This window comes from Brachyhypopomus gauderio, chromosome 3 (genome assembly GCF_052324685.1).
Source record: "Brachyhypopomus gauderio isolate BG-103 chromosome 3, BGAUD_0.2, whole genome shotgun sequence".
In the NCBI taxonomy this organism is placed as follows: Eukaryota; Metazoa; Chordata; class Actinopteri; order Gymnotiformes; family Hypopomidae; genus Brachyhypopomus; species Brachyhypopomus gauderio.
The window spans coordinates 18,136,183-18,157,029 of NC_135213.1; the positions used below are offsets into that span (position 1 = coordinate 18,136,183).

Sequence of the window (20,847 nt, forward strand, 5' to 3'; positions counted from 1 at the left end):
CATGCGTTATTTTGAGATAATAGCTCTTTATTCACATAGCATGCCAATTTTTTCAGTTTAAAACAAATGCAAAGGAAAGCTTATGTTGGCTTTTAAATACAATCTATGTATATAAAAACAACAAACCTTGAAACCACTACCATTACTATCTTCCCACGATCCTTCTAAACCTTTGTTTACAAATGATTTAATGACCAATATTAATTTATGATACTTTGATCACCTTATTATTTGTTTATTTGTCACATTTGGGGAAAAAATGGAAAATCTATTAATAAAAATAGATAATAGCTTTAATTTCAAATCTGTGAAACATGCATTAAATTACACAATTAAGGAATCATTCTGTAGATGCTGTATGTACTGTAGAGCATATTCAGTAGAGGGTGTAGAGTCTACATGTTCCATGGACCACCCTGCAGAGAAGGTTTCACTAGTAAGGATGTGTCATTGGTTTAAAGGGGCGTGGTTAAGAGGCGGTGCTATAAAGGATTACCTCAAAAACCTGATGCTACATCAAACTGAAGAGCCCTGTCACGGTATAATGCAATCTTTTGTATTTATTTTGGCCCTGCATCAATATTTTTGTCTTAAATGCCTATAAAGGGGGGGGGGGGGGACAAAACGTCATCATGATTTTAAAATTGTTGCTGATTCCAACTCCAGCTTCGTGGGACTGAACTCTGCTGCTTCATGTGATCTTCCCCTGCAGCGCTGTGATGGGAAGCCGTCAGACGGCAGCTACACCGCTTGCTTAACAAACAACAGCCCAGAACTTTCAAAATTAGTAAAGTTCCACAAGTAGGAGGAGGAAAAGAATGTGTGAAGGAGCAAAATAAAGGCGGGTTGTCCACAGCTCAGTGTGACCATCCTAAATGCACATGACCCAGAAGAGCAAGGGTCTGCAGCTTTGGTCTTAACATATTCTTTCTTGGGCTAAAGATCATTGTTGCTTTTTTTTTTCAAAAACAAGCCTCATGATCTTTTACTACATCAGTGTGGCTGCTCACACCCATAAACATATTGTTCTTATAGACGATGGAAGATCACAGCTGCCCGACTGCGAAAGCTGACACAAAATTCTCTATTTGAGCCCAGCATTAATTACGAATGGGACTGGAGTCTATAACAGTCTTGTAAAAGTAATAAGATTCAGATGGTACAAAACATACAATAAAATACACTGGGTCACGTGTTGCCAAACTCCCAGGAGAATCACATGGGAGTTTTGGGCTTAATTAAACGTAACAGGCTTCTTTTATTCACTTCTATGTATGTAACAAGCTTGAAATTTGCTTGTGCAGAAATCCACCGGGGCACTTGTGTTGGTTATAGCAGTGGCTCTCAGTCCAGCCCTGATAAGTTCTGCTCCAGCTCTCTCTACACCTGTACCTAGAGTTGTGTTCTCTCTTCATACAAATGTGTTGGAACAGATGGAAGACGGGCTTGGAGACGATGAGTTATAGTATCTAGGTTTTGCTACAGCAAAAACCTAATTGTAAAGAAGAAACCTAAAGGTGGATCTTGGCTTGAGCCATAGTAGAAAGTGTGGTCATGGCAGAAGACAAGCATACAGGACTTATTAACTGCTTATATACAACTGACTCACTGCCTCTGCTTGCAGATCTTCTTGCCGGTCAGGCTTCAAACCCGCTTTACTGATTTCACTGAGCCACATTAGAAATGTACAGTAACACACATGCTGAAGATCACATTACCTTATATCACAGTGAAGCAGCTCTTTCAGTGTATTTATCACATTACCTTATGTCACACTGAAGCAGCTCTCCATGTATTTATCACATTACCTTATATCACACTGAAGTAGCTCTCAGTGTATTTATCACATTACCTTATATCACACTGAAGCAGCTCTCAGTGTATTTATCACATTACCTTATATCACACTGAAGCAGCTCTCAGTGTATTTATCACATTACCTTATATCACACTGAAGCAGCTCTCAGTGTATTTATCACATTACCTTATGTCACACTGAAGCAGCTCTCCCAGTGTATTTATCACATTACCTTATATCACACTGAAGCAGCTCTCAGTGTATTTATCACACTACCTTATATCACACTGAAGCAGCTCTCCCAGTGTATTTATCACATTACCTTATATCACACTGAAGCAGCTCTCAGTGTATTTATCACACTACCTTATATCACACTGAAGCAGCTCTCAGTGTATTTATCACATTACCTTATATCACACTGAAGCAGCTCCCAGTGTATTTATCACATTACCTTATATCACACTGAAGCAGCTCCCAGTGTATTTATCACATTACCTTATATCACACTGAAGCAGCTCCCAGTGTATTTATCACATTACCTTATATCACACTGAAGCAGCTCTCTTTGTATTTATCACATTACCTTATGTCACACTGAAGCAGCTCCCAGTGTATTTATCACATTACCTTATATCACACTGAAGCAGCTCCCAGTGTATTTATCACATTACCTTATGTCACACTGAAGCAGCTCCCAGTGTATTTATCACATTACCTTATGTCACACTGAAGCAGCTCCCAGTGTATTTATCACATTACCTTATGTCACACTGAAGCAGCTCTCAGTGTATTTATCACATTACCTTATGTCACACTGAAGCAGCTCCCAGTGTATTTATCACATTACCTTATGTCACACTGAAGCAGCTCTCAGTGTATTTATCACATTACCTTATGTCACACTGAAGCAGCTCCCAGTGTATTTATCACATTACCTTATATCACACTGAAGCAGCTCCCAGTGTATTTATCACATTACCTTATATCACACTGAAGCAGCTCCCAGTGTATTTATCACATTACCTTATATCACACTGAAGCAGCTCCCAGTGTATTTATCACATTACCTTATGTCACACTGAAGCAGCTCCCAGTGTATTTATCACATTACCTTATGTCACACTGAAGCAGCTCCCAGTGTATTTATCACACTACCTTATATCACACTGAAGCAGCTCCCAGTGTATTTATCACATTACCTTATATCACACTGAAGCAGCTCCCAGTGTATTTATCACATTACCTTATATCACACTGAAGCAGCTCCCAGTGTATTTATCACATTACCTTATATCACACTGAAGCAGCTCTCAGTGTATTTATCACATTACCTTATGTCACACTGAAGCAGCTCTCCCAGTGTATTTATCACATTACCTTATGTCACACTGAAGCAGCTCCCAGTGTATTTATCACATTACCTTATATCACACTGAAGCAGCTCTCAGTGTATTTATCACACTACCTTATATCACACTGAAGCAGCTCCCAGTGTATTTATCACATTACCTTATGTCACACTGAAGCAGCTCCCAGTGTATTTATCACATTACCTTATATCACACTGAAGCAGCTCCCAGTGTATTTATCACATTACCTTATATCACACTGAAGCAGCTCCCAGTGTATTTATCACATTACCTTATATCACACTGAAGCAGCTCTCAGTGTGTTTATCACACTACCTTATATCACACTGAAGCAGCTCCCAGTGTATTTATCACATTACCTTATATCACACTGAAGCAGCTCCCAGTGTATTTATCACATTACCTTATATCACACTGAAGCAGCTCCCAGTGTATTTATCACATTACCTTATATCACACTGAAGCAGCTCTCAGTGTATTTATCACATTACCTTATATCACACTGAAGCAGCTCCCAGTGTATTTATCACATTACCTTATATCACACTGAAGCAGCTCTCAGTGTATTTATCACATTACCTTATATCACACTGAAGCAGCTCCCAGTGTATTTATCACATTACCTTATGTCACACTGAAGCAGCTCCCAGTGTATTTATCACATGACCTTATATCACACTGAAGCAGCTCCCAGTGTATTTATCACATTACCTTATATCACACTGAAGCAGCTCCCAGTGTATTTATCACATTACCTTATATCACACTGAAGCAGCTCCCAGTGTATTTATCACATTACCTTATATCACACTGAAGCAGCTCCCAGTGTATTTATCACATTACCTTATATCACACTGAAGCAGCTCCCAGTGTATTTATCACATTACCTTATATCACACTGAAGCAGCTCCCAGTGTATTTATCACATTACCTTATATCACACTGAAGCAGCTCTCAGTGTATTTATCACATTACCTTATATCACACTGAAGCAGCTCCCAGTGTATTTATCACATTACCTTATATCACACTGAAGCAGCTCTCAGTGTATTTATCACATTACCTTATATCACACTGAAGCAGCTCCCAGTGTATTTATCACATTACCTTATGTCACACTGAAGCAGCTCCCAGTGTATTTATCACATTACCTTATATCACACTGAAGCAGCTCCCAGTGTATTTATCACATTACCTTATATCACACTGAAGCAGCTCCCAGTGTATTTATCACATTACCTTATATCACACTGAAGCAGCTCTCCCAGTGTATTTATCACATTACCTTATATCACACTGAAGCAGCTCCCAGTGTATTTATCACATTACCTTATATCACACTGAAGCAGCTCTCAGTGTATTTATCACATTACCTTATGTCACACTGAAGCAGCTCCCAGTGTATTTATCACATTACCTTATATCACACTGAAGCAGCTCTCAGTGTATTTATCACATTACCTTATGTCACACTGAAGCAGCTCCCAGTGTATTTATCACATTACCTTATGTCACACTGAAGCAGCTCCCAGTGTATTTATCACATTACCTTATATCACACTGAAGCAGCTCCCAGTGTATTTATCACATTACCTTATGTCACACTGAAGCAGCTCCCAGTGTATTTATCACATTACCTTATATCACACTGAAGCAGCTCTCAGTGTATTTATCACATTACCTTATATCACACTGAAGCAGCTCCCAGTGTATTTATCACATTACCTTATGTCACACTGAAGCAGCTCCCAGTGTATTTATCACATTACCTTATATCACACTGAAGCAGCTCCCAGTGTATTTATCACATTACCTTATATCACACTGAAGCAGCTCCCAGTGTATTTATCACATTACCTTATATCACACTGAAGCAGCTCCCAGTGTATTTATCACATTACCTTATGTCACACTGAAGCAGCTCCCAGTGTATTTATCACATTACCTTATGTCACACTGAAGCAGCTCCCAGTGTATTTATCACATTACCTTATATCACACTGAAGCAGCTCCCAGTGTATTTATCACATTACCTTATATCACACTGAAGCAGCTCCTAGTGTATTTATCACATTACCTTATATCACACTGAAGCAGCTCTCAGTGTATTTATCACATTACCTTATGTCACACTGAAGCCAGGGCTGATTGAAGATGTTCTCAGCACATACTCATGTACATTGACACTGTTTCCATTCCAGTTCTTTGCGGCTGGGCCTGACTGACCTTGCCAGCTCTGTACTGCAGCGCACATAAACTGACCACAGTTAGACAACAAAGGCCTCCGCCCTGGCCACAGCTATGAGAGGAGCAGCAGGTAGATACAAACTAAAGGCCCAGCACCCTGTCATTACAGCCCAGAGTGATGAAGCTCTGACTGGACATGTCATATTTTGGCCACCACATGCCTACAATGGGGGGGACCACACGGGACCTCTCGGGGACCTTTGGCTAACGTGGCATGTTAAAACTGAGAACAGTGTTATGTCTTCCCAACCCGAGCGCAGCTAAGTGCAGCGGGGACGGCCGTGAGCCCTGAGAGCTGGAAGCAGCCGAGAAATTGTTAAAGCGACTGTTTTAGGTCCAGGAATGAGTGCAAATCAACTTGCAATTCAGAATCAGTAGCAACAGCATATATTTCAGCCAGAGCAACATTGTGGTTTCCTGCTAACCCGGATCAAGCCAAGGGCAGAGGAACCATTTTAAAACTGGCCGATGGGACCACTGATGCTGCCAGCAATGGAAGCCCACGAGTTCCTGCCAGAAAACTCTGGACTTCAAACTCAGATCTGTCCTGGGTTGTAGTTAGTAAATAATCTGGCATATAGCAGTGAGGAACACCATGCTGAAAGGGGCAGAGCAGTTTGGTGTTCCTCCCTTTCTCTTCAAGCCAAGGAGAGAAGACCCATGGCAAAAACCTCAGGTGAGGAACCAAGTGAAGATCTGTAGAACTTACGTCATGCTCTCCGGGTCAGCAGCACAGGCTCCAACTGCCCTGGTGACGTTGACCAGCAGGGCCCGGTTGGTTCCCGTCAGCAGGCCAACCAGGGGTGGTATGCCGCCACTCTTTCGGATGGTTGCACGGTTGCCAGGTCTTTGGGCGCACTCCCCCAGAGCACCAACTACATTCACCAGCACCTCCTCAGGTTGGTCCGTCAGTAGACCCACCAGCATTTCCAAAGCCTTGTACTCCTCAAACCTGTCAGAAGGAAAAACAGGAATTCAGCAAACGCAGAAACACAACTGCTCAAACTACACCAGGTGCAACATTGGTTAGATTCTTGGAATCGTAGAATAGAACCTTACACAAAACAGATGCTTCATACATGTGGATTTCACACTGACAAAAGTAAGAAGACAGGACCCTAACGCTCTGCTGGCCCTATGGCCCTCAGTGGCCATCGGCAAGGGGGCACGGAGTCTGCAGTGGGTGTGCGGAGTAGAATAAATCAGGTGTCTCTGGGGAATGGTGCTGATTCCCACGCTGCTGAGCACAGCCCTCTGTGGCTTGGTGGGGGCCCGCGAGAGAGCGTTTGCTCTGATTTTGGCTTTGTTTGCCAAGATCTGTACAGTGGCAAACTACAGTAAACATTTAAAAGGGGTATAATGTGGTGGTGGAGCGCCTCTATAGACCTCTGAAGCACGGTTAAGTTATATGACTGTTTTTATTCACAGTTACGGTTTCTGGCAACCTTGCTTTAAAGCAATCGCACAGTGTCCAAGGTCACTTGGTTTTGGTCAAAGTACAACAAATGCTTTCTTGTGAGTAAAACAGCAATGAACAGAAAGGCTGCCAAAGTAAGGACTACTGAACCCAAGATCAAACTTCACAACACATCCTAGGTCTCATGACGCTGGTGTTATCTTTAATGTGCTGAAATACAATTGGAAACTAATTGCACGCACATTTTGGTTGATAAATGATATGCCTTACGTGTCTGTTTTCATACAGCCAACACCAACACACATTACAATGAAACTATCAGAAACTATCGGAACAATCAGTTGCGATTAGAAATACTGGGTTCAAGAGCAGGTCGGCACTTTGTTTAATCTTGTCAGAAGGTCAAGTGCTTTACAGTGAACCGTCTGTGTAACAAATGATTATAATTGATTATGGTATACCACCTCTTAGGGGATGACTCCTGTGGCAGCAACATTCTGGAAGAAAGCCAAACACACAGGCAGGTGTGGAACAGCAGCACAGGGATGGAGGGTAAGAGACTGGAGTTGGGTGGGTTTTATCCCTAAGCCTCCCTGAGCTCTCCATTGGCCCTGCTGTCTGATCGCAGAAGGCCACGGAGTTGGGTGAGCAGTGAAGTGTGAACACTCAAGCAGAAACGAGTTCTTCCAAACAAGCAAAACATAATCCGGAGGGGGCAGAAAACATTATCTGCAATTACAGACTCTCCATTGAGGTAAGGAGGAGTGTGTAATTGTAGCTGAAATGCTGGCTCTACACCTCAAACATGGCTTTTTTCTGGCAGAATGTTCAATCCACACTCTGGCAAGCTCTACTCCATCAAGACATTTCCTCACTCCATTGTTACTCTAAAGAAGTGAGTTTTGCCCCCGAGACAGTGTTTTCATGTCTGTAACACCTCATTGTGTATGGGTCAAGGAGCTGCATATTTAGACATTCATTAATGTGTTGGGAGAGCTATGCAGAAAGGGCATGCCCTGAATTCAAGACACACACACACACACACACACACACACACACACACACACACACACACACACACACACACACACACACACACACACACACATACACACACACACACACACACACACACACACAGATACCTGCATGCTAGCAGTTATCTGCAACTTCATGGCACTTTAAAAAAATGTGCATCAGCTTAAAAAAAAGACTATGGCTATAAATATTACTATATTTTCTTTGCCATCAATCATCTCATTCTGATGCATCATTAATCAGGTGAATGGCTACCACATGCTCCTTGCTCGGCACATCTGTGGGCAGCTCACCTTGGTTTCATCCACCTTCCTCACGCTCAAACACCCCACTCCATGTCAGTGCCCTAATTGTGCTAACCCCCTCCATGTATACACTCCTAGCTCATAATGGCCCACACAATACACACTGTTAGTCTCCCATCACTCACACAAAGACATGCTGTCTGCTTTTGGCAACACAGCTGTCTGACTAGCTCATGGACATTTGAGGGGGGGGGGGGGGGTGTCAGGGGTGTGTGCCCTTTTAAATTATAGTTGTAAAATACACTCAGAAATTATTTAGTCAGGCAATGCCACTGAGCCTGTGCCACCAGACTGTGATTGATGTTGAAGTGGGCACACCACACCCTCGAAAACTCCACACGCCAGTGGTGAGAAACACACACACACACACACACACACACACACACACACACACACACACACACACACACACACACATACACACACACACACACACACTCTACTTTGACAGAAATGGTTTAGTCATTTCAATCCAAACACATTGTCTCACCTTTGACGTTTTTATACGTTGTTCAAATAACCTGAAAAACCAGAGCTGAAAAACCAAATCCTCATCTGCACATTCCAATGTGTGTTAAATATTCGGCTGGCGTTATACAGCTTTGCTGTCCAGATGACCAAAAACGATAGTTTATTCGCACCCAACGGTGTGTGTGACCCACAGGACTATAAAGCAGGCCAGGGTCAGGCAGGGGGAGAGGCAGCGTCGGACACCCCAGAATTCCTTGCTGCGTGCCGCTATCTTGTAATCAGCCTTTGAGAGGCACGGGGCTTTTTTGAAGCTTGCAGTTAGCGTATGATAACTGATCATTACTATTATTACCACTGCTGGCTTTGAGCACAGCACCAAGGCTCTGAATCATTAGGGCTGGTGCTGGGCACCATGGCCGTGTAGAGGAGCCAGGGCTCTGCGGGGTTAAGCTGCTCCAGCCTCCTCTGCCACCCACTAGTGCTCTTCATGGCCAGTGAAGTTGGTGGAGAGGGGAAAAGATGGGGAGGCAGGCAGGGCCCTGAAGCGCCCCGGGCCACCTCTATATAACACATCTTTGGTGCTTTATGCTATTGAGAAAGACAGACACTTCAGGTTCATATTCTGCCCAGTATAATTTAAACTGCAATTATTTCAACTTTCAGCAAACATGTGGAATTCTCTGTGGTAATACTTTAAAGAACCGTGGACCATTTTTTCATTAAATAAAAAGGCTTTTGGCAGCTTGGTTAGGACAGCAGGGAGCAACAGAGGAAAGTTACAATTTACCAAGAGCTGCAGTGATTACTTAACTAATGATTGGTAATAATTCAGCCCACACCAATTAGTGCTCCACAGGCACGGGCCACGATTTCAGTTTCACTGCAAGTCAGTGCCACATTAAGATCTCATTTCTGTTCTATACTTTTTTATGTGATGTCATTATAGACTGACCTCATTCACTTTCAGTCATTTTGATGAAAATGCTCTCTCACAGAAACATTTGCAGAAAGTTTTATGTGATTTTAAAATGAATGTTTATAATTTGCTTGGAAACATGGTTAATAACTGTGCCCACTGCGGAGAGATTTCAGTGAGAAAGTCTAATATTTAATGCATAGGCAACATGGCTGAGACACTCCCCTGTATTTCAGCCCACCTTAAAAACAGGATTTAACAGTTATTTTTTTTAAAATGCAGGTTTCAGTGTCGCTGGTCATTTGTCTTGAAATGAAAGCGGTAAACTTAGCACAGTATAGCACTGCAGCAGTGAGGACACAAGAGAGCCCTTAGTCATTTTAGTTAATGGGACATTTAGTGAATTGATTGTGGCATGGAGCACCTGCTTCCATTTGCAGAGGACTTAATGTGATGTAAACGCAGGATAAGGTCCTGTCACGTTTGACTTATGAGGTGAGGACAGAGAGAGCAGTCTGACTGCTACTGGGCCACTGCAGACTCACACCTCCCTCAGCATTATTCCTTACCAACAGTTCTGTTTCTGCCTGGTGAAAGGCCAGACAGTAGACACCTCCCCAGATCCGAATCTATTATAACTCCTTCAAAGTCCAAAAACACTCTTATCATAAACTAAAAATGCAGAGCCTCTTTATCAGGTCTTTGGCCTTGCACTTATGAAAATAAAACTCTGTAATTTATAGACAGGTAATGGCGGAATAAAAGAATGCATATTTGATATCTGTATACTACATGTCCCTGAACTCATACCACATGACAAAATAAATATGCCTAAATCATTTTTATATGAGAGCACCTTTGTGACGGAACATGCTTGCCAGGTCACGGTTCCAAGGCATTTTAATTTATGTGGGGAAAAATTACCGGCTTAAAAAACAGCGTGCGCCAGAAAAATTACAGCAGGAAAGCCTCCAGGATGGTCATCATGCTCCATGAGCGTGCTGACGCTGGGGCGGGAGGGGCCGGGGCGGCGAGCATGACAAACGACTGGAAGCGTCTGTGGGCTGGCCGCCCAGCTCGTTACGGCACGGGGGCGACAGGAGCGTGTGTAGCAGAACCCCCCCCCCCGTGGCCCAGTACGCTCAGGGCACGGCAGACCCACTAGCACATCAATGGCGTGCATAAAATCAGCACCTTACTTCATCTTTCGTTAACAGCAAAGGAGCGCAGAGGAAAACGCATTCCTCTGGCAGACGGTCATCGTAAGAGACCAGAGCTCGCAGACGGAGTGTAGAAAAACGTTTGCGTTTTGTTCAAGTAATCACTTCTAGTGGTGCTGTGCAAGGGGGGGTTGGGGTACGGCGTAACAGAGCTGTGGAAAAAGTGAGCGCTCCTTGTGAACAAATGAGATGTCTCGTAAGGAGAGTGAGAGAGGGCGTATGTGGGGTAGCGCATCCTCCATGTGTAGCCCTGGTGCTCAGCAGCACAGCCTGATCTCACGGCAGGAGCACAAGCCCGTGCCAACTCCAGCCCCCCAAAGCGTGCCCTAAAACCTCCCACTAAAAACCTGCTCGCACCTTACAGAAGAAGACCACACAGTGACTATACCATTTACACTTGGACTGGAATATCGTGAATATATGAAAACACATCCATTTCAATAACATATGCTTGTCTCGTCTTAGATGTTGATTTACTTCAGCACTGCACTGCACTACTCGTGAAAAAAGCATAAATGTTTTAAGTTAAATTGTTTCTTTACCAACAAATACTTCTGAATCTTGTTATAGACATGGAATATATGCATGTTTGTGAGAGATCTTCAGTAAAACGATATATTTTCTTGTCTGGCAAGCAGTTATTAACTTTATTATTAACATTAGAGTCGAAACTCTCCACATACAGTGGTTAATACGGTTGATGTATGAATGTGTTATTACATGCTTATAATGCATACACTACACACAGAAGCCCGTGATGTGAGGCATGCCTACTTGGCCACGTTCTCCATGCTGATGGAGCACTTCCAGATGGCCCCGGTGGTGGCGCTCAGCAGCTGTTTGTTGCTGGCCTGGGTGAGCAGGACCACCAGCGGCCGCAGGCCGTCGTACTTCCGCACCAGATCACGGGTCTGCTTGTCCTCCGCACACTGACACATAGCAAAACACAAACGAATTACCACAAAGCGTTGGCTCACTATTTAGTTGGGACACTTACGCTTCTAGGTGAAGAGAGAGCCTGCAGCCCGCGGAGATGCTGGAGCTGGCCTATGTCCCAGCCTACGTCCATGCCAGGAGCCTGGAGTCTCTCACCTTAAAGATGGCACTCGCGCAGTGCATCTGAAGCTCTTGGTTGTCACAGTTCAGATTCTTCACCAGATCTTTGATCATGCCCTCGGTCTGAATTGCAACCCTGTAGCTCCTCTGAACAAACCAAGCAAGAGAAACCCCTCAGCTCAAACACTTCCCTCTCTTCAGGGTGCTCCCCATCTGGCTAAATCTGGCCTCCTAGCTTTGGTTGGACACTTGGGTGTCCATTAGGAATTCTCTATTCACTATAAGAGCACATGTGGAGGTGTCTGGCTACATGTCACAGTAAGACCCCCCCTCCCCAGGTGACCAGACTGACCTGGGAGGCGCACTCCTGCAGGGTGCCCACCACGGGGATGAGCATGTTGGTCTGGGGAACTTTGAGGAGGCGTGCGAGCAGGGGAATGGCTCCTGCCTTGCGGATGGCCTCCTTGTTCCTGCTGCTCTTGCTGCAGCTCCAGAGTGCCAGGGCTCCACAGCGGGCCACCTCCACATCCCTCTCCCGGTCAGAGGTGACCGAGCGGTCACCCGGCACGCAGGCCAGCAGCTCCACCTTACATGTGCGGTGGAAATATTCATATTTTGTCTTTCTGTCATCATATTCATCAGTATACATATATGTACTGTATTGATCACACTTAGTAATGAGTAGAATGGAAATCACTTTATTAAGGTATATAAGGTATATTGAACATATGTCAGGCCTATTACACGCTGATCATTGTATGCTTTACTTGCTTGTAGGCTCTCTCTCTCTCTCTCTCTCTCTCTCTGTCGTAAATGGTGTATGTGAACAGCCTTAGCAAGTAAAAAGCAGACAATCCTCTACACTACACTAGGCTACACTCAGCCTATCTGTAGATTAGGAAGTCTGGGTCAAGAATGATAGCACATCTGGTGGACCGGAGGAACAAGGAAGCCTTAACTTGATGACCCTGGAGGGGCGAGATGGTGCCTAGAGGGGTGTCACCTCACCTCATCCACCAATGAGACCCAATGTCCATAACTCATGTCACTGAATTATGATGTAATCATGTAGAAGAATAGTATAAGAACCATGGTCTGTGAGAGGGGGCAGCTCTTTCTTGCAGGTAGGACACACATTTTTTTTCTATGCTTGGCAATGAAGAAATGTTTTCGCCAACACCTGTTACTGCTGTTGAAGAAAAGTAATTGAGCAGGCTACTGCATTTCACTAGTTAAATATTGTTGGCAATGTGAAGACAATTATGCCATTTATCAAACCAATGTTGCTGCTATTGATCAATTATGCTTACTGTAATAATAAGGGGAACTGAATGAGCATTTTTTGTGTGTATTCTGGCGCAGGCTACTCTGTTATTAAAGTATCTTGAGTGTAGTGGGTCGCCACATGTGAGTGGCAGGTATCTCCAGTTGGTTGGTGCATTAGAAACAAAGTCATGGAGCAGTTCTCTGTACCCCTCACCTGTTCATTATAGGAGATGGGGCCTACATTAGGGTGCCTTTGCTGGTATTTAATGCATGCTTGCAAGTTTGCAAGTATTCAGATTAAAAGTGGACCGGATGGTCTGAAAGTTCAATTATCTGATTCGGTACAAGCTATGCAGCTGTCATGAGACCCGCTCTTTTACGCATATGAGTGGCTGCTGAGCACCTGTCCCACAGGAGATATTAAGGGAGAACTGATTATTCTTGCGCAAAGTCTTACTAACCCCACAGGTACTGATGTCATGGACCCATGCATGCTACACTGCACAGCACACATACATGAGGGAGGGCCAGATATGGCATACAAGCAAAATGGTTTAGAGACCTTGAGCAGGCCGAAATGCTAATACTAAAGTGTGTGTATTGGACTCAACATGTGAGGATGGTTGAGGTTGGTAGAGAAGAGCGGAGCGTGTCAGAACAGAATTGCACATGTCTTGTTGGCCAAGCCCACAGGTTGGGAGTGGGTTCAGGGCCGTGGCTGAAGCGAATGCTGGATGTGGATTACTGGAAGAATAGGCAGGATGGTATTGACTACAGTCAATTACAGGGCATCTACTGTAAAACTCTGAACTGGGTAGTCAGAGTGAGAAGAGGGGGTAGCTCCTGGTGGGCGAGCCGGCAACATTCCAGTATCCAAAAATAGTGTGTGTGTGTGTGTTTGTGTGTGTGTGTGTGTGTGTGTGTGTGTAGGCAAATGTGAGATGAGCCTTATCAAAGGATGTGAACCTGTGAGACATTTTTCAAAGTTTACAGGCCTTGTAAACCTAAGTACCCATTGAAGCCCAAAGGGAAAATTTTGGGGTTTGGTGGAGTGAAATTACAGAGATTCATTAAAAGTATCAAGTAGTTTTTGGTCGTTGATGTGGTTAATGATTTTTTCCCCTGTACTGGTACATCCAGATTGTCAGTTTTGGTTTATGTTTATTTCAATGGTTGACCTTATACTCCTATTTATACTTGGTAATGTCAAACCATATACAACGAGGCACTGCAATGCAACATGTAGTTGTTGGAATTAAACCTGAGCTCAGTAATGTTTAATTTGTTCGCCATATTAGGCCAGTGTCTACGCAACATGACTAAGTTGTTAAAGCATTTAACCGCCGAAAAGCATAAAAGTTGTGCAAACCAAATGTGTGCAGATTAAATCTAATTCCTGGGCCATCCTACTACTCCAGAAAATGATGGTCATTTAAAATTCAAAAGTCAACAAACAGACCCAGGACCAAATTACAATTCATTTTATTTTAGGAATGTACTACTGCAGGGAATTTATCTGTGACTATGCATGCCTCGAGGACCCACTGAGCACAATAGCTCACGGGAGGGGCTTACTAGAGCACTTAGCACTTAGTTGGACATGAGAAGTGGAAAAGGGCTTTGAACAGCTAAAGGGAGAATTACAGCAAACTCCAACATTGGGATTGCCTAATCCAGATCTTCCATTCATGCCAACAGCAGATGAGAAGCAAGGTTGTATGACTTCTATATTGCTACAAGCACATGGGGTTGCACTGCGTCCAATAGCTGTTCAGCCAGATTAGATCCCATGGCAGCAGGGCTCCCTTCTTGTCTCAGAGCGGTAGCCGCTGCTGAGAAAGCAGTGAACGCATCACGTGATGTTGTAGGTCACACATGACAGCTATTTTATTAGGAATGCTAAATATCGAAGTTAAGAGATGTACAATTCTTAACCCTGCAACTCTTTTCCCAACATAACGGAACAGTGACCCACACTGCTGTGTGGTGGCAGTGGCTGAAATGTGTTCACGGCCACCTAGAAACATCACAGGTTTCTCACCTCTTCAGGCAAGATGATCACACATCACAAATTAATAGCTGAATGTCTCGATGCTCCTCCTCCCAAAACAAACAGCAGTGTGTACATGTGAAGTACAAACTAACAAGGATTCTGTCTCTCTAGGAAATGAGCATGCAGACAAGACAGCCAACAAACATCATGTGTATTAAATGTACTGACAATGATTTTCCTTCAGCAGACCGGAAAGGGGTCCCTGCATGTAAAATTGACATATGGAAGAGACCATGTGTCAAAAGGAGGAACACGAGGGATGATGTGTGTGATGTATGTATGGTGGATAACATGTATGGTGGTTCACTAATTACTCCACAAACAAAAAAACAACAAAATAATCTTTTTTGTGAATATCCAAGAGGCATCAGGAGAGAATGGCCATTACAATGAAAATGTTGAATTATTGTGTGAACCTGTCGTCTGCTTTATTGCAAGTTAACAGGTCGGTGAAGGAGGCCCTGCCAAAGCCGTTGGAGGGGGTGTGACACAATCTGAAACCATGGTTGAAATCAGTATAGTATAAAAGGAGGGTGTTCGAGCTCCTCAGCTAAGTTGGAGGAGTGCTGATTGGGCATGCCCCACTCCAAGCTCCCCACTCCCCACTTGGGCATGCCCCACATTGGGCAGCGCACTCCAAGCACGATGAGAAAGGTGAATGCTCACCCACCAATTATACAGAGCACCTAAAATACTTGGACAGGCGAGAGTAAGGATGACAGCAGTGCTCCCATTAATCTTGGGGGGAGTATTAGCCTTCTCACAGGAGAGGAATGTGGCAGGAAGGTCAGAGATAATAAATTTGGAGGAAGGGCAACAGTATAACAAGTGTAAGTGCCCAGTATTCAGACTAGGACCCCACACCTATTCATGGTACTCTGAATACAGGAAACACAAATATCGAGGATACAATTTTTACATCTGTAAAGACCCATGTAATAAGGGGCAATGGGTTAAGGGGGACCTGGGGGAAGCATAGGGTAGGGATACAATGAAATAAAGGTGGAACGGGTTGAGGAAGCACACGCCACACACAACAGTTAGTCCTCAGCTCAGCTGTCAGTCCATCACTCTGGACCCGGGGTTCACAAAACTGGACTGTGTTCTTTCATATATTTTTTAATTTTCTTCTCTTACCAGTATAAATGAACCCAAGGCTAAGGTTCATAGTGTGGTAATTCTAGTGTTAATCATTGTCATTGGAAAGGAAAAATGAGGAAATGTGCCATTAGGAGGTCAAGGCCTCCATTCTGATTACAGGATGTCTGAATGTCATTCAGTTAGAGACATGCAGATCTTAGAGGTCTGCCTGTCTGTATTTATTTGTATCCTGTATTCTGCCTAGTGTTCCTGACTTCTATCTAGCGTTCCTGGCTTCTACCTAGTGTTCCTGGCTTCTACCTAGTGTTCCTGGTTTCCTCCTAGTGTGCATGGCTTCTACCTAGCGTTCCTGGCTTCTACCTAGTGTTCCTGGTTTCCTCCTAGTGTGCATGGCTTCTACCTAGTGTTCCTGGTTTCCTCCTAGTGTGCGTGGTTTCTACCTAGCGTTCCTGGCTTCTATCTAGTGTTCCTGGCTTCTAGCTCAGGTGTACAATTCTAGCTACCATTGTTATTATTATTCCAAAGTCTTAGAATTGTCAGTGCAACATATGGCAAAATTTGCAATTACAAAGGTAAAGTTCTGTAAAGCTCTTCCATTATTTTCATAATACAGCAGCTCTTGATTATGTCAATAAATCACTTAGTAAAAAAAATGTTTATTCAAAGAACTTGTAGTTTGGTCAGTTTATATTATTCCACCTGAGCTCAAACGCCATTTAATTTAACATATAATTAAGGCATAGCTGTTATCCATTATACTTTATATTTACAGAATTTCAGTATTAACATGCATTATCATACAAAACTAGAATAATCTCTAACCAGGCTCCTTAGCTACAGGTATTGCATTATTATTGTGTTTTTCTGTTACTTTCAAAACTTTGAATTCAGCCTTAGACAACTCTGTCATACTTAACAAATACCTACCAGAGTCTTAAAAGGGAAACGTGTGAATTTCCTTTTATGTGATGTAATACAGTCAGCAATCTACTACAGCATTACACATATGCAGTGCTGCGGTGGTCTGGTTCTTTAAGTGGAACTAATCTGTGATGGCTGCACTGACTACGTCCGAGTCTGGATCCGTATAAATATACAGAGCAGGGAAACCCATGAGCTCTAATCATACCAAGCGTCACTCCGTCAATAAACATGCACGTCAGGACGAGGGGCAAAGTGATATTCAATCTGTTTTTACCTGAACTGCACTGCCTTTGAAGTAGGGCAATAAAACGAGAAGGGCAGAGGGAGAGAGAGAAAGAGAGAGAGAGAGAGAGAGAGAGAGAGAGAGAGAGAGAGAGAGAGAGGATGCAGAATGTGTGGAGAAACAGGTGGGTAAAGTCTACACCATTGGGGCACATGTGTGCATGTTCTTTGCAATGAGGAAAGTGCAAAGCCATTTATTAGTGGGCTGCTGGACTCGTAGCACTAATCTCTCATTTCGCACAGTAGTAAACATGAGTGCCATTAAGAGTCTACTAATTAGAGGTTATAAACCACACACACATACACACACACACACACACACACACGCACATGCACTCACCAGCCTCTTGATGCCACCGGACTGGCGCACGGTCCTGCGTGCTCTCTTGAATCTGGCTACGTTGGCAATGGTCTCTGCAGCTAGGCATTTCAACTCTTTGTCTGGGGAGTCCAAGATGAGCACCATGGTCTGCAGACCCCCGAGGTCAGCGATGGCCCGCCGAATTTGCGAGCTCTGACTGATCTCCTTTAGGATCTTGAGAGATCCAATCTGTTAGAGACGAAGAGGGAACAGCCACATCGAGCTGAATCAAAAAGATGAATTTTTCCTAAAATGCTAAAACGGTTCAGTATATACAGAACTTTACTGGGGTGAAAGTGAGACCACGGCTCCAAGTAGCACATTACTATATACAAAATGTTCCTGATATCCTGAAAGCAGGATATGAAGGCACTCACTTTACACTTAATCTGGTCTGTGTCCAGCAGGTTGATAAGCACCTCCAGCCCCCCCACGTCTCGGATGGCCAGCTGACAGGCCTCCTGGGCCAGGTTGAAGTCCCGCATTGAACACAGAGCAATCACTGTGGCTGTCTGATTACCTACCTGTGCACACACATACGCACGTGCACACATGCAGGAATACAAAAAAAAAGTATAAAAAATGTACTAAATGAAACTATAATAGAATCATAGAAATCATAGAATGAAGAAAAATAAATATGAAGAGATACAAAGATTTCGTTTAATAGGTATTTGTGCGTGGATATGTGTGCGTTTGTGTGTGTGTGTGTGTGTGTGCACGCGTGCACATGTGCATGTGTAAGTGTTTGGGATTATGCCTATAAACATGGTCAGGGAGACATCATTTGATACAGATGATAGGGAAGACTCCGGCTGCGTCTGTAGAACAGTAGACAATGATCTAACTGAGTAATTACGAGACAGGCACTGAACGACCTGACACAATAATGACTGTGACTCAGACAGCGCTCTGTTTTGACAGTTACCATACACACGGTGCTTTGCGCTTGGTTATCCATCTGAGAGCTGAGTAAGAACCAAACATGTGGCATTTGTTGGAATGGGCTTCTGTGCAAACAGTTCTGAGAGAGAACGCTGTGGTTTTGCTCTTTTTGTCTATTTGTAAAAAATGATTACAGTTACTAAAATTGAGGATGTGTTGACCACTTTAGTAATATCAACATTCCAACATGGGGAAAGAACATACATACATAATGTGTGTGTGTGTACATATATATATATATATATATATATATATATATATATATATATATATATATATATATGCGCACACGCACGCACGCATGCACACGGACACGCACACGTATACGCACGCACACGGCACACTCACACACACAAACCAGATACAATCTGAATGCCAATTGCTGTTTGGTTTATTCAAACTATGGTCCTGAACAAAGCGACCTAGTCTAGTGGAACATGTGCAGATTTCACTTTCACATGAATGTCTCTTCACTGATGAATGCAAACAAAGGCAGGCCTGCCCTCCCCCCTGACTGAGGCAGACACTCTGTGCATCGGGTCCGCCAGACATCACTAAGCTCCTGGAATACTAGTCGTGCTGCTCCACTTTGAAATGTGACACTGAAATCCTAAAGTCAAATCTTCTGGCACGTGAACAATCACTCCTACTGTTCCTTTCTCTCCGTCTTTTTTGGTAAATGAACGGCAGATCAAGCACTGCGTAGGGAGTGGAGGGCTATTCATGCAGACGTATTAGACACACAGACAGATTCAACCTGAGTCCCAGAGGACACAAAGGCACAAACAAACATACAGAAAAACCCAAACCTCAGCCTGAGCCTGGAGCGAGTGCACGTGAGATATTTGGATATTAGCAGCAGATGGTCCAGAAGAGCCAGCAGGATGAGCCCGCAGTGGTGAGAGGTTGGGAGGACACATACGAGCAGTAAGACAGGCTGACGAGCCCCGTTAGCAGAGGTGATTAGCCCAGATGTGCAAACTGATGCATCAGAATCTCAGAGTGGGAGAACTGAAGCTGGGGGGGGGGGGTCACATGTGTTGTCCATATTAAAGTCCTGGCCTAAATGTGAACCAGTAGCTGTGGTGAATCCACCACTCTCTCTCCTCAACACTCTCTCTTTCTTCAAAGGATACAGTAAGTTAGCAATAGAGCTTGTGGAAAAAAAATGCAAGGTTTACAACTGATATGAGAGACTTCAACACAGAGAAAGGAAGTGAGTGAACAAACTTTCATTTTTGCTATCTTGCCAGGTTTGGCCTCAAAGTGCTGTGAACATTCTTTAAAACTCTATGAACATCTGAATGCCCCTTATAATGCAAGTCTCTGATACTACTGTGGTCTGAAAGACAGATGTGATACAAAACTCCACTCCAGCAAAACCCTGACACACACACAGGGAGAATATCAGACCTGCCAACAAAGCCACCTCACTCCATCAAGCAAACGCTGAATATTATTAGTATTTTATTTATTTTCTGTTTGAATTAAAATTTTTAATTGAATTGTATTTTTTAAGAGATTGTACTGTAAAAGAAGCAAGCCATGTAAACAAAACATGAACAGACAAACAAAATGTTGAGGGTTATGAGGTCCTGAACACCTGCTTAGAGTGTGACAGAGCCACAGGATGCGCCCACACTTGATGCTGCCATGCAGCTGCACTAAAACCTCTCTCAACCCCCCAGGATGAGAAGCAGTGCACTAAACCCACTGGGGCTGAAAGGCAGCCCTGTGTCTGGACACACAGGCGCTCTGAGACACTCCTCAGGCTAAGCCACAGAGTTCAGGTCACAGCACCAGTGTGGGTCCAGACAGAGTGTGCCTGGAAATTCCATCCTGAAGAAGCAGCACGACTTCATCACAGGTTACGTAGTAAACCCAGCCTGTCTATACCCAGCTCACACTGCAGGGAGCGAGGAAAACAGAGGAGAGAGGGAGTGACCGACATGACAGACAGAGAGAGTGTCAAATCGGGAGAAAGAGGTGACACATCGATGACAGAAAAGATGACAAACAGTAACAAACAGTGATAAATGGATGGAGATCTGTGAACTTGGGTAGAGTCACTGTA

The 20,847-nt window shown here is 43.7% G+C and overlaps 1 protein-coding gene across 5 annotated transcripts in view; it reads right to left on the reverse strand.

The window, feature by feature from the left end:
• Positions 1 to 20,847, reverse strand: part of odad2 (outer dynein arm docking complex subunit 2) — a 52,241-nt gene that overhangs the window by 15,563 nt on the left and 15,831 nt on the right. For all 5 annotated transcript variants that reach the window (XM_076999972.1, XM_076999969.1, XM_076999968.1 and 2 more), the window contains 6 exons: positions 18,206 to 18,352; positions 17,808 to 18,017; positions 12,194 to 12,427; positions 11,878 to 11,988; positions 11,560 to 11,714; positions 6,128 to 6,370 (listed from right to left, as the gene is read on the reverse strand). In XM_076999972.1, the coding sequence (XP_076856087.1) occupies positions 6,128 to 6,370; positions 11,560 to 11,714; positions 11,878 to 11,988; positions 12,194 to 12,427; positions 17,808 to 18,017; positions 18,206 to 18,352 (1,100 nt within the window). The remainder of the gene's footprint in view (positions 1 to 6,127; positions 6,371 to 11,559; positions 11,715 to 11,877; positions 11,989 to 12,193; positions 12,428 to 17,807; positions 18,018 to 18,205; positions 18,353 to 20,847) is intronic.